Source organism: Trifolium pratense, linkage group LG3 (genome assembly GCF_020283565.1).
Source record: "Trifolium pratense cultivar HEN17-A07 linkage group LG3, ARS_RC_1.1, whole genome shotgun sequence".
Lineage (NCBI taxonomy): Eukaryota > Viridiplantae > Streptophyta > Magnoliopsida > Fabales > Fabaceae > Trifolium > Trifolium pratense.
This window is the reverse complement of record NC_060061.1, coordinates 51,446,516-51,464,648: the sequence shown is the minus strand read 5'-3', so window position 1 is coordinate 51,464,648 and position 18,133 is coordinate 51,446,516. Positions and strand designations below refer to the sequence as shown.

Below are 18,133 nucleotides of genomic sequence, written 5' to 3'. Positions count from 1 at the left end.
TTGCATGGGTACTCCATTTTAGACAGAGTACCGGTACCGGGTACGTACCGGGTACCGGTACGCGTACCGTACTCCACCGATACGCACAGAAGCCGTACCTAGTTTATTTTATTTTTTTTCAAAGGGTACACGCGTGATACACCAATCCAAAAAAAAAGGAATATGGTCAATTTAAAGAGAGATGAAGATTTAGTTTTTATTCATACCAATCTTCGTATTCTCTCGAGAAAGGAAAATATTAATACTTATAATGAAAGTGCAACAAAAATGTGGGATATTCGTAGAGATGAATGAGATTTATTTAATATATAGTTGATATTATTGAAATTGTTAATCTTTCTCGCGGCGAACCTAACTAGAGCTAGCTCTTTTTAGTGATGATGGAAAAGGAAATAATTGACTCTTTTTGAGCTAATAGCTTTTTAATTTCATATTTTGATGTTTCGAACAATTTAAATTACTTTTAAAGTGTGGTGTGATTTTTTTTATGTACCTCGTATCGATACCTTACCTCTACTGGATACCGGTACCGTACCCGAATCCGGACAACATAGCTCTCATTAATATTTTCCAAATATATAATATAATACACATAATTTTATTGTAAGTTACTCCTTAGTTTCCTTGCAAGTGATAGGAAGGTGCGATCCTTATGTGTGGCGTGTGGAAAGACACGTATGTTAATATATGGTCACTGGTCAGTGAGTTGATCTAGAAAGGTTCATAACATTTCAATTATTTTCCGTACGAAACTTATTAAAATTTGAGAGATAAGATACTTAATCATAAAAATTAGCTTGAGAATTCAGATTTCCACTATATTTATAAAGATTATTTTTGACATATCTCTAGTCAATTTGAAACTTCTAACAAAACTCAAATTTTACTGCAAGTTAAGTTACTCCATATCCTAAAAAAAAAAAAAAAAAGTTACTCACTCAATTTCCTTTCAAGTGATGGGATGGTGCGTGGTGTGTGGAAAGACGCGTATTATTAATATTGGTCTGTGAGTTGTATAAAATAGTTACATATAGTATGATATGATTCATTTTCTACTTCCATATATGAAACTTCATCTTTGATATATAGGTTGTTGTGCTTCCTTTAAGTCTATCTTTGAAAGATCTTTCTACAGCTTCACTTTGTTTCTTTGTTTGTTCCACACAATTTTATTCAAGTAATTTCTCTCTCTAAATATTAGTAGTAAACACATTTTACTCATCATAGCTTCCGTTGGTAGTACTCTAATTTCATGTGACATTTTATATTACCTATAAATATATTTTCTCTAATTTTTTATACTCTTTCAATCTCTCTCTTTCCTTTGCAGATCTTAGCTTGTGTTTTTCCAACAAAGATCTCTCAGTTTGTTTTGTTCTCACACTTTCAGGTAATATTTTCCTTTATTAACAAAACTTAAGCTTTCAAATTATGTATGTTACACTATTTGTCCCACAAGAGATAAATTTGAGCAAAAATGAGTGTTTCTTTCAACTTTATGTCATATTAATTATGGAAAATGCTCATTATGGAAAATGCTCAATAGAGCGAAAAAGTATCTCACGAAGTCTCGCGAATGACATGGCATACTATGGAAATCGTGGCCCACATCCATAACACCGCTTTCTCCTTTTCTTTAAGCATATCTCAAACGTCCATATATACACCAACTTATATTATACCAATTGAACGGTTGTGATCGAAAATTTAATATTAATAAAAACTGCACGCACCCTGTTCTAAATCTTGCAGAGGTTTCAAGTGTATGAAAGACAATTTTCTACTTACCACCACCACCAACCACCCTTCCCATTTTATCAAGCTTGCCAGTTTAATTTAGACATCAACGCACACTTATTTTCTGGGGTTTTAATCTACAAACTCATAACTTGGATGGCTATTAGATAGCTCAAGTAATAATACTTATGGATTGAGAATTTCATACATAAAACAGAATGAGTTTCATGGAGTTTATTGTCTTGTCTTTTGCATAGGCACAAAGTAGTGATAAACAAATTGTGTCACTTTCATTTATATGAAATTAGGAATCAGCAGTGATGGTAGAGGTAAGGACCATAACACTGGTTCTTAATCTTTTTCTTTTTGTTGATAAATACTGGTTCTTAATCTCTAATTAAGCCTTTGATTCATTGGTTAGATATTGAACTGGATGGAACGGTGCTCTTCTCCTTTTATATTTAATTTAATTAATTATTAAATCTTTTAGAAGGGAAAAAAGAGTGAGATAACAAATGTTGCGCACGTGAAAAAAAGTAAATGTAAGCATTCGTGAAATTTCGTGGAACCGGATTCGCACTATACAGCATCGCTCATTAATTATTGTTTTTCAATTATATTATCTTATTAATATTATGTGTCTCAAAAAAAAAAACTATTTGTATATACTTTATGATAATAATGAACACATAATCATCTTGATAGAGTTAATGCAATGTCGTTATCGACCGAATTAAGCTTACGGAACTAAGTATCTCATAAATACTGTTTAGATGGTAAAAATATGTGGGTTATTTTTTTTTTGTCGATAGACGAAATGACAAAGTTATTGAAAACTCACACACACAAAGTGAAGTGATTGAGGTTCGAACTCCGATCCCAACGTCTGACACTAGCAATTTCGACATTCCTGTCGGTTGAGCTAAGATTTGTGGACAAAATATGAGGTTATTTTATATGATTTATTTTATATACCGAAGCGCCAATTTAAATTAATAACATTCAACACCAATAACAAGGCCAACAATTACATTTGCTTTGTCTATTTTTTCAAAAAATATGTCTAATAGTCTTAGAACTTTCTTCATAGTTTATGATATTACCTCTTGTATTAATTTAGAAAATAAGAGCATTGTCACCTCTTTAAAAACAAATTGTTTTCTGTTTCTTTCGTTTAATTTAGAATAAACCATTTTTTTTACTGTATTATGAGTACGAATTTTTTATCGAGATCAAATTCAAGATCACTTGATTTAAGAGTGCAAATCTATTGTTGATAGGATATCCATCTTTATTCAACTGAAACTCAAAAAAAAAAAAATCAATAATTTAGCATTTGTTTCCATTTATAAAAATTTGATGTAAAGAAAGGACCGACTACTACTTTATAAGATAGGAAATTATTGTACGTCACTGTTGATAATGCATTATTGTTGGTGGGGCATTGCCTTTAACTTTGTTTGAAGATATTTTAATTTGAATTGGATTCTTTTTATATATAATAAAAATTGAATTATAAAGGAGCATAAGTATATTCAATCTCTTTTTTGTAAAAGAAAAGTATACTCAATGTCTTACGATTTAAAAATAAAAGTCAAATATTTTGTAAACAAACAAAACCATTATTACACTAATCAAAATTGGATATTATACTGTAATTTTTTTTTTATACAGATTTTACTGTAATTTATCACGTAGTTATATGGCTCGAGTTATGGCTCCCGGTCTTTCATTTCAATCTAAATTAGTTGTGATCTTGTACAAAATATGTGTGATCTAAATTGATTCATCTCACCGATCGTTAGTTGATTTAGTGACAACTGATGCTAAATTTGATAGGGAGACAACAGTTTGATCCCCGCAATTACGATTGAAAAGGACTGAAACCACTTGAAGCTATAATTGACTTTTGAATCAGATTAAATAAATGGAGAAAAAAAAAAGGGAAAAAACTGTCCCATCTCAAACAAATAGTTGAAATTTATTATAACAGTATACTACAATTGAACCATTGCTTATTTAAAAGACTCAAATCCTTAACCACGAGATATATTTGCTTAGGCACAAACCTAAATAATTTAATTTAGGCACACATACAAAAATTTGAAAAAATTAATTAAAAAAATGATGAAATGATGTTACATGATGTGACTAAATTGTTTTACATTTAAATTTTTTCACTTATGTGTGTGTGCCCAAATAATTTTTTATTTGGGATTGTGCCTATATAAGAATTTCTCTCTTAACCACTTGCACCAAATCATGTGAAAAATACTGTAATTTCTAAAGGGTCATGCTGACTAGCTATGGTGAAAAATAAGTGACAATAGAGTACAATAATGAAGTATGAGTGGTCTCATCTCAAACACTTGTGGACCCAAATTGATATGATAGGTACTATAAATTACTGAAAATAGAGAGTACAAATAATGAAGTAGTATATGATGAGGAGTAGTCTCAATTCTCAAACATTGATAAAGACTTTACAATATGTTTGAATGAGAAAAAGAAAGTGAATGGAAAGATAGTGAAAGAAAAGAATCTTAAAGGAAAGAAAGTAGATGGAAAATGAGTATAAAGTGAGATGATTGATTAATTGTTTGGTATGAGTGAAAGTGAAAAAAAGTGAAAGGAAAGAAAAATGTATGTTTATTAAATGACATAAATACCCATATGTTTATTTATTATTATTATTATTATTATTATTATTATTATTATTATTATTATTATTATTATTATTATTATTATGATATAATATATATTTATTATGATATAATACAATTTATATTACAGTATTTTGTTTTATGTATATAACTTTTTTATTTTATTTTTTTAATATAAACTTACCAAACCCAAACCCGAAATCATCACCCAAACCCAAACCCAAACTCAAAGACTGTTCGGGTGGCAAAACAACACCCACACCCACACCTATTGGGTTCGAGTTTTTTTCACCCAAACCCAAACCCGCAGCACATTTGAAAATAATTTGCAAATTTAAGAAATTAAATTCCAACATAGACTTTGAATTAAATTACAACTAAAATTAAGGTCTTCCAAGGAAATTCAAACATAGACTTTCAAGAAATTACAACATAGACTTTCAAGAAATTAAATTACAACTAAAATTTAAGGTCTTCCAAGGAAATTGAGGGAGATTATGGGGGTAATTAGGTAATTATAAAATATTTCGGGTGGGTGTATGGGTTTCGGGTGTGGGCTTGACTGATACCAAACCCACACTCATATTATCGGGTGTCACCCGAACCCAAACCCAAACCCAGTCAAATCGGGTTTCGCCCGTTGACTTGGGATTGGGTTCGGGTGGGTCTCTTAGGTTTGAGTTTTTTTGCCATCCCTAAAAAACATATAATGGCACAACATAAGAATCTGCACGTGAGATTTTCAAATGGAAGGGCAGTTTCGTCATTTCTCGAATTTAACGGAGACGTCTTTAAGAGACCTATTCAGACTTTTTTTTATTTAAGGGACCAATCTGAAATAAAAAATGTCTTTAAGAGACCATTTTACTAATTAAGCCAAAGCTAATTTGTGGGACATTTATTTCGACTATTTCGAAAATATATGGCTCGTTTAAATTAACTTATTTTAGAGTTTATGCAAATAAATAAAGTTTTATGTTAATTCATAAATTCTCATTAACAAAATTATATTTTTATAAGATATTTTATTATAAATTACCTTGAGAAACTTATAATATAATACATAAAAAATTATTTATTTACATAAACTAAAAAATAAGTTAATACAAACGGGCCTATAATATACAAGGTTCGTGCTAACAAGAGTTTCCTTAGATCACTCTTTAAACATTCCATTTCAATTTTTGACATGTTAGTTCATACATTTTCATAAAAATTTCACAAAAACCTAATATTTAAGATACTTAAAAATGTCATAGAGGTTACGGTAAAAAAAAAATGTTATAGAGCTCTCGTTAATATTTTCCAAATGTATAATATAATACACATAATTTTACTGTAAGTTACTCCCAGAGTTTCCTTGCAAGTGATAGGAAGGTCGGGGTGTGCAAAAAATTTGGCTATCCTTAACCAAATTACTAACCAATCCATATTCAATTTTAGTTTGCAAAATTCATTTAAACAAAAAACCACACCACTCCAATAAAAAAACACCAATTATAAACCATAACCACATTTTGTAATTTGGTTTGGAATTGTTTTGAAAATTTAGGCCCAATAGCTAATTCAGGCCCAATCTTCAATTTTTTAAAATTCTTTATTATATAATAAAATAATTAATTAAAAGAGGGGTGGAGGACCGGTGGTCAACGCCGACCTCCGGCGGCCGGCGCGGCGGTGCTCCGACCGGCACGACGGCGGACGGCGGTTTTCCGGGGGACCTCCGGTGACTTTCACGGCGGCCGGTGGTGGTGCTCCGGCGGCCGGCCACCACCAGCCACCCATACTATTTTATTATTATTTTATTTTAAAAATCAGATTTTTAATAATTATTTTAAAAATAATAAAAAAATCAGTTTTTAATGTTTTTAGTTTTTCAAAAATTTAGTATTTTAATTTTTTTCCTATTTATTAGTTTTTTTTTGTATTTAAAAATCAGATTTTTTAATTTTAAAAATTACTCTTTTTTTAAATAATAAAAAATATTTTTAAAACAATATAAAAAACAAGTTTTCGGCTATGTAAAAAATAATTTGAGTTTAAAAAAATTATTTTGTGGGTTGATTATAAACCAATTCAATCATAAAATTAATGAAAAATTATGTTTTTAAAATAATTAATAAATCTATTTTTTTAAATCAACTAATAAAAGAAATTAGTTTAAGTAAAAAACCTATTTAAAATTGGATCATGTGAATAACTTAAATTTTATTACAAACCGGTTATAAATTGGTTCGATCCGGTTAATAATCAAATCCAAATTAGTTTTAAAAAATATCCGGCTTGTTATTGAAATGGTTTTGGTTTAGAACCAAAACCATCAATTAGATGTGGTGTGGTGTGGTTTCCAAACCATGCACACCCCTATAGGAAGGTGCGATCGTTATGTGTGGTGTGTGGAAAGACACGTATGTTAATATATGGGTCAGTGAGTTGATCTAGAAAGGTAAGGTACGTAACATATCACTCATTTTCCATATGAAACTTCATCTTTGATATATAGGTTGTTGTGCTTCCTTTAAGTCTATCTTTGAAAGATCTCTCTACAGCTTCACTTTGTTTCTTTGTTTGTTCCACACAATTTATTAATTCAAGTAATTTCTCTCTCTAAATATTACTAAACACATTTTACTCATATACCATCCTTTTTTCCATTGGTAGTAGTTGGTACTCAAATTTCATTTTTCACATTTTATATTACAAATAAATCTTAGTTTGTGTTTTTCCGACAAGGATCTCAGCTTGTTTGTTCTCACACTTTCAGGTAATCTCTACTCTTCCTTTGTTAACAAAAATTAACCTTTCAAATTATGTATGTTAAGCTATTTGTCCCACAACAAGAGATAAACTTGTTAAAAAATGAGAGTTACTTTCGATTTTTAATGTCATATTAATTATTATTTTTCAATTATATTATCTTATTAATATTATGGTTAACTCTTTTAGAAAAACTGTAATGAAAGGAAAATAGGAGTTTGTCGATAAATATCTGACATTTATTATTAAAACTAGCATAATATCTGCGTACGCACGGGTCGCAGCGTTGTCGCGATTTTTTTTTATCGTAGGACGATATTGTGTAGTTTGAAATTAGTCCTGTTAAAAAATTATTGTCACTGCAAAGATTGTTGTTCGTGTAAGATAATTATATAGTAAGGTAAGATTAATCTGATAGTATGATCACAAACTATTTTTCTATCATTTTGAAATAAATGGAGTAGTAATATGGATTTCTACTAGCTTGCAATTATTTTAAGCATTGTTTTTGAGAAATATATATCTTGTATTTTTTATTGCGTGTTTATTTGAATTATAAATATTACTAAATAATAAAGTTCACATGTTTGATGAAAAAAAAATTGTTTAATAATTAAAAAATTGATATATTAGTTATTTAAATTTTTTTATCCGCAAAAATTTGTTCACCATGTATAGTACTTATTTAAATTTTTATCAGCAACAACTTGTTTTCCTGTGTATAATAGTTATTTTAAATTTATAAATAAATGTCTTTTTTGAAATATCCTGAATAGTTCCCGTAGTTTGAATACCTTATGGCCGTTAAAAAAATCAAAAATTGTAAGGTAAAAAAATATAAATTTCTTTTATTTAATTCATCTGTTTTTAAAATAATTTCTTTTATGTATCAATGTCAAACATCTATCATATCCATGAGATAAGAAGTAGGCACCTGCGTATTAATATATGAGTAAAAATACAAGTCCCTACATAAATTATAAAAAAATAGGCACGTGTATTATATGAGTAGAACTATATAGGTCCGCGTAGAAATTATAAAAAAAGTAGGCACACATATTATTATAAGAGTAAAAATATAGATACGCACAGAATAAAAATATAGATACACGTAGAGATTATAAAAAAATAGACATGTATATTATTATATGAGTAGAAATATAGGTCATGATTGTAGAAATTACTATCTTCGTCTTTAAATATAAGACTCTCTTGAGATTTTTCATAAGTAAAAATTTCCGCATAGAAAATATAAAAAAATAGACACGGATGTTACTATATGATTAGAAAATATAAGTCCCCATTAAAATTACTACTATAAAAAACTAGGAATAAACCCGTGCGTTGCACGGGTTCGATTAAAATATATAATTAAAATATTTTTATAAATAAAAAAATAATCATTGTGAAAACTATAATCACATATAGTTAAATAATATATATTATTTTAAAATATGATTATGTTTAATATTAGTATATGAGTAAAAAAAAAAAAGTTGTTTAGAAATATTAGATTTTTTATTAATTTATATCGTAGTTTGTTTATATTTTAATGTAATAGATCTTTTATAATATTTCATAAGTTTGAAAGGATGTATCATTTTTTATTTTATTAGTGTAATCATATAAGATTTTAGTTTTCTTTATATGAGTTGCAATTTTATAGTCAAATGTCACTTTGTTTTTTATTTTTGATGTATTCCTTATTTTATTATTTTCAATAAGAGTTGGAGGCATACCTAATTATACTTGTAGACAATATTGCTCATGAGAAATGTTAAAATAAGTTTTGATTATAGAATATGATTCATATATGGTGGTTTTGCCTATTTGTTCCACGTGATCTCATTTTTTGAAAATTATGTATCAAATAATGTATTTGCTTACTACGTTCTATACAATTTAAGGTTCCAAATAGCTTATCTACTTACTCATCTCTCGTTCTCTTGGAGTTTATTCTCACTTATTCACTTAGTGAAATTTTATTCCAACTTTATTAGTCCCAATTTTTTAGTCTATTGTTTGGTTCACATTTATTTTTGCTTGGTCCTTTTGTTTTTGGTTTGTTTTTCTTTTACTTGGCGAGGTTTGTGTCTCTTCAAAATTATTGTTAGTTTTTGTCCCTCTTATTTAATATTTTCTTGAACATTTATTTTATTTTTTCTTATTATATTATATAAACTCGAATATTTGTTGTTGTTAATATATAAGTTTGGACGAAGATTTTATATATTTGAATTTAGGTTTAGTTATTTGGTTAAGGTAAAGAAAGTCTTATAGATGAATTTAAGATTTAACATGTGTCATCTTCTTATTTGCTTAAAGAAATGTCATCTTATTCTTATAAATATTCCACTATTTTATTTTCAGCCGTAACGTAAATAATATTTTAGAATATGTACTTAATTTATCCAAAAAATTATATTATTATGTAAATTAAATTAATAATTTTTGAATTATTGATGAATTTTAGTTGTGTGTAAATATGTTTAAATATATGTGTGATTATATTTTCTAAATATATGTAAATATATTTTAACATCTACGGTTTTAATAATTTCTAAAATTTATTTTGACAAATGAGCATCAACAATTTTTATTTAATAATTTTTGTCTTTTTTTAATTTAATTTAGAAAGTTTTTAGTACAATTCTAAGTGGGAGGAAAAAGTATTTAGCACAATTCTTTTCATCGATTCATTTTATGGTTGTAAGAATAAGATGACATGCGTAGATTAAAATAAGACCGTCTATTAAAATTCATATATATTCATATTGAACCATCCAGAATTAGGCAAATGTTATACGATAAATGCATGAAGATTATATATTTGGACAACCTCTAAGTCAAGTTGAATCAATATACTTCTTGCATGTATTACAATTATAAGAACCGCATGACTTGAGTGTCAACTAAAAAAAAAAAATTATTTTAATTTCTACTTTGTTTTTGTTTCTATATTTCTCTTGATTGAGATCAAGTAGATCACTTACACATTGTAGACAATATAATATTTAAAAATGAGACACATATTTATATTTCTAAATTATTTGGATTGTCCTCTTTTAATTGAATGCCTCCAACATCAATATACCCTCGATCTACTATATAAATTTTAAGGCACTTCAAAATCAATAAATAGAAGTCTCTTTTATCCTCTTCAACTTATTCACATGAAAAAAATTAATTATATTCCTATTAATCAACAATTTTTTATACAAATCTTCTACCTTATATAAAATAATAAATGAAAAAGAAAATAAGAAACAAATAAGCTAAAACATTAGACTAATAAAATAATAAATGAAAAAGAAAAGTTGTCTAATTACAAACATTATATGAATTAAAAAAAATGATGGTTTACAAACTCCCATTAGAGTTAAATACACATCCTTACATGATGTGTCATTTCATAGGCTTTATAAGGAGCAAGGATGCAACGTAAGCAAAAATAGAAGTATGTTTTATCCTGTTCTCATCCTTCACATGAAAAAATAGTCATATTCATATTAATCGATTCAACTCAAAGTTTAATTAATCATCGAACAAAACACCGGTTGATATTTAAAAAAATATCCAACCTAAAAAAGAAATATAAAAAATGATTAGAGATGTTCTAAACTCAGAGTAGTAGAAAAATTCCAATTTACAAACATATTAATAGGCAACTATCACATATATGTATATCAATTTCTTAATCAATCACATGTAGACATACCTGATATTCTAAGAGGTTAGACACTATCACCTACCAAAGACAAAAACCAATATACTTATGATGTAACTATATATATGCACACGATAGCTTTTAAATCAATTCAAGACACTATAATGTGTAACTTTATCGTATGGAAGGTGAAGATGCATAACTTTTTCTCATGGAGATGTTAGACAAAGAAACCATAGAGTTTTTGCCATGAGATAGATAAATTAAAATTTTGTTAAAACATAGAAGCTAGACTTCAACAATGTAAATTTACATATTCAATATGGTGGTGATAATTAGCTTTTGGGTTAACTTTATATAGAGCTTGTGTTTGATAATTAGCTAAATTTACATATTCAATATTAGTGTCTCCAAGAATTCTTTGTTTTCAATTGCATTAATAGGGAATTGTAACATACAATATATATTTTAATAATATATTGCAATGCAATTAATAAAACAATAACATGATGCATCGTTCCACCTTTCATTGCTTGCAATTCATTTTTGTCTCAATTAAACAACAATAAATTGTGTTAGTTTTTTTTTTAATATATTATTATTGCTTATTATTTATTATTAGAGTAACTCTATTATATGAAATATGAAAAAGTTTTAATAGAGATCAAAACTTTTTTTATAGAGTGCCACATCCAATTTCTTTTGAAAATCCATCCAATTTTTGATAATTCTAATGGATATGTATAAATCGAGTAGTAATATGGATTTCTACTAGCTTGCAATTATTTTAAGCATTGTTTTTGAGAAATATATATCTTGTATTTTTTATTGCGTGTTTATTTGAATTATAAATATTACTAAATAATAAAGTTCACATGTTTGATGAAAAAAAAATTGTTTATAATTAAAAAATTGATATATTAGTTATTTAAATTTTTTTATCCGCAAAAATTTGTTCACCATGTATAGTACTTATTTAAATTTTTATCAGCAACAACTTGTTTTCCTGTGTATAATAGTTATTTTAAATTTATAAATAAATGTCTTTTTTGAAATATCCTGAATAGTTCCCGTAGTTTGAATACCTTATGGCCGTTAAAAAAAATCAAAAATTGTAAGGTAAAAAAATATAAATTTCTTTTATTTAATTCATCTGTTTTTAAAATAATTTCTTTTATGTATCAATGTCAAACATCTATCATATCCATGAGATAAGAAGTAGGCACCTGCGTATTAATATATGAGTAAAAATACAAGTCCGTACATAAATTATAAAAAAATAGGCACGTGTATTATATGAGTAGAACTATATAGGTCCGCGTAGAAATTATAAAAAAAGTAGGCACACATATTATTATAAGAGTAAAAATATAGATACGCACAGAATAAAAATATAGATACACGTAGAGATTATAAAAAAATAGACATGTATATTATTATATGAGTAGAAATATAGGTCATGATCGTAGAAATTACTATCTTCGTCTTTAAATATAAGACTCTCTTGAGATTTTTCATAAGTAAAAATTTCCGCATAGAAAATATAAAAAAATAGACACGGATGTTACTATATGATTAGAAAATATAAGTCCCCATTAAAATTACTACTATAAAAAATAGCATACAATTAATGTAATTGTAATAAAGGATTATTATTATTATTATTATTATTATTATTATTATTAATAGAGTTATATGTTACTATTAAAGTTCATTTAATGTTACTTGACATAAATAACACATTTCCATCTTGCAGGCTTTAAGACTTGTGCTTCAGATTCAATATCATGGCAGAGTTGGTTGCTGGGGCATTTCTTTCTTCTTCCTTTCAAGTCATTTTTGATAAGTTGGCTTCAGTTGATATCAGATACTACTTTGGTGGTAATAAACTTGATGATCTCGTCAAAGAACTTGATATTAAACTCAATTCTATCAACCATGTCTTGGAAGAAGCAGAGATAAAGCAGTACCAAAACACACATGTGAAGAAATGGCTTGATGAACTTAAACATGTTCTTTATGATGCAGACCAAATTTTGGATGAGATTGCTACTGATGCAATGCTGAATAAGATGAATGCTGAATCTGAACCTGTTACCAATTTTATATCTGGCATGTGGTCATCTTTAACTCCAAATCCATTTGAATCTAGGATCAATCAAGTACTGGAGAATCTCCAATTACTTGCAGATCAAAAGAAAGATTTGGGATTGGAAGATGGTCCTTGTGCTAGTAAAGAAGGCTTAGTCAGTTGGAAACCTTCAAAAACATTGTCAACTACAGCTCTTGTCGATGAGTCAACCATATATGGTAGAGAAGTTCAGAAGGAAGAACTTATCAAACTTTTACTTGAAGGCAATGACAGTGGCAACAAAGTTCCAATAATCAGCATAGTTGGTTTAGGAGGGATGGGGAAAACCACCCTTGCTAAGCTTGTGTGCAATGACAAGAAGATAAAGGAGCATTTTCAACTTCAAGCATGGGTCTATGTTTCAGAATCTTTTGATGTTGTTGGACTCACCAAAGCAATTCTCGAATCATTTAAGTTTTCTGCAAATGGTGAAAACTTGAGTCTACTTCATCAACAACTTCAGCAAGAACTAACGGGAAAGAAATTCTTGATTGTTTTAGATGATATCTGGAACGTGAATGCTGCCTGTTGGGAGGACTTACTACTTCCGTTTAATCATGGATCTTCTGGAAGTAAGATTATCGTGACAACACGTGAAAAGAAGGTAGGGAATGTCCTGAATTCGAAGTTATTTGATTTACAACAATTGGACAAAAGCGATTGTTGGAGATTATTTGAGACACATGCATTTCATGGCAGGAATAAGTGCGAAAATCCAGAACTTGAATCAATTGGCAAGAAAATAGTCAACAAGTGTGGTGGGTTGCCTTTAGCTGTAAAAACATTGGGCCAACTCTTGCGAAGAAAATTCTCTGTACCTGAATGGACTAAGATATTGGAGACTGATATGTGGCGATTACCAGACGGGGTCAACATTAACCCAGTGCTGAGATTGAGTTATCATAATCTCCCTTCCAATCATAAGCGTTGTTTTGCTTATTGTTCTATAATTCCCAAAGGTTATGAGTTTGGCAAAGGTGAATTAATCGGTTATTGGATGGCAGAAGGTTTGCTGAAGTGTTGCGAAGCATACAACAGTGAAGAAGAGTTTGGTAGTGAAATTTTCAGCGATCTTGAGTCAATTTCATTTTTGCAACAATCACATCATACAAAATCTTTTACACAAGAGCACTACTTTTTCATGCATGATCTTGTCAATGATTTAGCAAAATCAGTGTCAGGAGAATTTTGTAAGAAAATAGATAGTGCTTGGGTGGAAGGTAACCTTAAATGTACACGTCACATTTGGTGCTCTCTTGAATTAAATTGTGTTGATAAATTACTAGAGCAAATATGTGAAGTTAAGGGGCTACGTAGTCTAATACTAAAAGGAGACAATGTTATGTTGATAAGCAACAATGTGCAACGTGATCTGTTTTCAAGACTAACATGTTTGCGGATGTTATCATTTAGAGGTTATCATGGTTGTGGTCTGTCAGAGCTAGTTGATGAGATAGGCAATTTAAAACTTTTACGTTATCTAGACCTTTCTGACACACGGATTAAAAGCTTACCTGATACCATTTGTATGTTGTATAATTTGCAAACACTCTTGTTGCAATGGTGTGAGTTGACAGAGCTCCCTTCAAATTTTTCCAAGCTCATCAATTTACGTCATCTTGAACTTCCTTTTGGTTTTAAGAAGATGCCAAAGAATATAGGAAAGCTAAACAATCTTCACACATTGAATTATTTTATAGTGGAAGAGCAGAACGGATCTGGTATTAAAGAATTAGCAAATATGAACAATCTTCATGGAACAATTAAAATTACAGGCTTGGGTAATGTTATTGATCATGTAGATGCTGCAAAAGCCAATTTGAAAGATAAGAAGTATTTAGAAGAATTATATATGGTGTTTGATGGCGGAAGAGAAGAAATGGATGACTCAATAGTTGAAAGCACTGTGTCTGTGTTGGAGGCTCTTGAACCAAATAGTAACTTGAAGAAACTCAACATTGAAAACTACAATGGCGACAACTTTCCAAATTGGCTAAGGGATTGTCATTTACCCAACTTAGTATCTCTTAAACTGAAGAGATGTAGATTATGTTCACAGTTGCCGCCATTTGGTCAGCTTCCTTGTCTCAAGTATCGTTCCATTTCACATTGTGATGGAATAAAGATCATCGGCGAAGAGTTTTACGACAGTAATTCAACAAGTCTTTCGTTCAGGTCCCTTGAAGTTTTGGAATTTTATGGGATGGACAATTGGGAGGAATTGTCATGTCTTGAAGGGTTTCCTTTGCTTAAAGAGCTTTATATAAGAGAATGTCCAGAATTGAAAAGGATTCCGCCTCAACACCTTCCTTCTTTACAAAAATTTGAGATAAGAGGTTGCAACAAGTTGGAGGAATGTTTATGTCTTGAAGGATCTCCTTTGCTTAAAGAGCTTTATATAAGAGGATGTCCAGATTTGAAAAGGATTCCGCCTCAACACCTTCCTTCTTTACAAAAATTTGAGATAAGAGGTTGCAACAAGTTGGAGGAATGGCTATGTCTTGAAGGATCTCCTTTGCTTAAAGAGGTTTCTATAGAAAAATGTTCCAAATTGAAAAGGGCCCCACTGCCTCAACACCTTCCTTCTTTACAAAAATTGATAATTTGTGATTGTGAAATGTTGGAAGCATCAATTCCTAAGGGTGATAGTATGATAGAGTTAGTTCTAGATAGATGTGATCGGATTTTGGTAAAGGAATTGCCGACCAGCTTGAAAAAGTTTGTCCTTTACAGAAATCGGTACGTCGAGTTCTCCGATGAGCAAAATTTAGTAAAGTGTACCGTTCTTGAACGGTTGGCGATTGATTTAAGAGGCTTTGTAAAACATCCCTCTTTAGATCTGCTTTGCTATAATTCTCTTCGTAACCTTGAAATAAAAGAGTGTCACTCCTCCTCCTTGCCTTTTTCACTACATCTGTTCACCAATCTTCAATCTCTCTATTTGTACGATTGCCCACAGCTGGAATCATTTCCAAGTGGAGGTTTGCCTTCCAACTTGATACAACTTAACATAGAGAATTGCCCAAAACTGATTGGTTCGAGAGAGGAGTGGGGTTTGTTCCAACTCAATTCTTTGAATGTTTTCAGTGTTAAGGATGCTGAGTTTGAAAACGTGGAGTCCTTCCCAGAGGAGAATCTGCTGCCACCAACTCTTGTAAGGCTTTATCTGAGAAATTGTTCAAAGCTAAGAATAATGAACAACAAGGGTTTTCTCCACCTCAATTCTCTCATAGAACTATCTATTAGAAACTGCCCTAGTCTTGAGAGCTTGCCATAGGAGGGTCTACAACTAAGCTCCCTTATTAATTTGTGGATTAAAGAATGTCCATTAATTAGGGAGAAGTACAAAAAGGAGGGAGGAGAGCGTTGGGATACAATTAGTCACATCCCTCAAGTGTATATTGACCGCATGGAGCAGTACGAATGGAATGTGGCCGTATGGAGCAGTACGAATGGGATGTGGCCTCAGGCAAGTACAACCAACCCATGTGTTCATTTTCTCTTAATTTATTTATTTATTTATTTTGACTCTCTATTTGATGTTGAACACTCACAACTGTATCTCAACAATTTTGTCGTTCCTACCATTTTTGTTGGGTAGCTAGCTAGCTTCAATCGACCAATTTTTTACTATCATTTTCAGTTTGTTGGGTAGCTAGCTTCATTGTAACATTATTTAGCTTCATTGTAAGATTTTATTTTAATTTTTTGTTTTTTAATCATCCTTTTGCACCTTCATTTATTTTTTGAAATTGAATTCTTTTGTGTTTCCTTGTTATTCTTTTTTCTGAATAATATTTCCATCTCTGCCAAAATGAATGGTTTTCTAAAAATTGTGTTTTTCAATTCCAATAAAAAGTACAATTCTTCTTTGTTATTCTTCTCGGTCTCACTTTATTTTGTGTCCCCTTTTCTTTTCCAGAAATAAAGCAGGAAGACAGCTTGGATCAACCAATTACCAGGTGACGATTTGGCCTTTTACTCTCATTTTCATATATATTTTTTTCCTTTATAATTGTTAACATAAAACAAAAATTGAATGTCATGCCACTTTGTTGTCAAAAGGAATTTCAGTGGATTCATTGGCATCCCACTCGAGAAAAAACCACTGTCGAAGATTTTGACATACTCCGTTGTGTTTGTGTTTTCTGAGACAATTGTAGATTTGTTTAGTTGTCTTTTTATAAACTTAATGAAGATTAATCTATTTTGTGTTTCTTCTATCTTAATGCTAAAATTATATTTTCCATACATACAAATCTGTAATAACAATTCTGCTTATATGTCATAAAAAAAATGAGATCATGAATGTAGTTTGATGAACTAGACAGTGTGGTATTATGAAACTTATGGTTTTGGATTTGTCCCGATTGAATGAGAATCTGGAACATACTTAATAATTGCGAAATATCTGGATGCAGGGTGCTGAAAAGAAAAGAGGCAGAAGAATAGGAGGAAAATCTCAGTAGATGATGATGATGAAGAAACTACAATTTCAAAGAGGGCAAAGATCAAGATTTGATTCAAAGGAACCATGTTTGTCAGCTATTGTAGAGCATCGCTCAAAGGAACCTGTTAAGTGGGCAGGGTCAATTGAGCTCATATTCCTTGTACCAAGCCCAAACGTTTTATGTGGAGTGGTGACTTGAGGTTTGGTTTAGGTGTGATGTTGTAAATACAAAGGAACTGCAGCTGCTCTGCAGTCGGAGACGTAAGCAATATTGGCTGAACTTCGTTATCAAACACTGTGTTCATTATCTGCTTTTATTGTTTCTTTAATCTTTAGTTTTTGGAACCGGTTTGTTGTTGTAACATACTTATCAGCAACACACCATGTTAACATTGGTAGGGGAGCCAATGTAAACGGTCGCATTAAACTCAAATCCTTTTCTTCTCTCTATTTTTCTGTAATTCTGTTGTTGTAATCAGTCTCTATTCAGTAATAAAAATCCATTTTCAGTTTCAATTCTTATAAACTATGTGTTCTGAAAACCAGGTTCAATTCCTGTTTCTTATAAACTTCAACAACATGCTACTACATCTAATATGCTTGTGTAAACAAAATGGTCTTGACAGAAATTATATAACACATCTTTAGTTTTCTTTAATATTCTTGCCTCTAATTGTTTCGATTAGAAGGTTGTGACTTGTGAAGGCTTCTTTCAAATAAGGTTGTGT

The 18,133-nt window shown here is 29.9% G+C and overlaps 1 protein-coding gene across 2 annotated transcripts; it reads left to right on the top strand.

Moving 5' to 3' along the window:
• Positions 1 to 977: 977 nt before the first annotated feature.
• Positions 978 to 18,063, top strand: LOC123913184 (putative disease resistance RPP13-like protein 1). Of its 2 annotated transcripts, XM_045963814.1 has the most exons (4): positions 978 to 1,177; positions 1,331 to 1,390; positions 12,581 to 16,917; positions 17,377 to 18,063. In XM_045963814.1, the coding sequence occupies exon 3, from the start codon at positions 12,612 to 12,614 to the stop codon at positions 16,230 to 16,232; it is 3,621 nt and encodes a 1,206-aa protein (XP_045819770.1). In that variant the 5' UTR covers positions 978 to 1,177; positions 1,331 to 1,390; positions 12,581 to 12,611; the 3' UTR covers positions 16,233 to 16,917; positions 17,377 to 18,063. The 2 variants fall into 2 exon arrangements, with proteins under 2 accessions (XP_045819770.1, XP_045819769.1); XM_045963813.1 differs by lacking the exons at positions 978 to 1,177; positions 1,331 to 1,390 and adding an exon at positions 6,817 to 7,164.
• Positions 18,064 to 18,133: the final 70 nt, after the last annotated feature.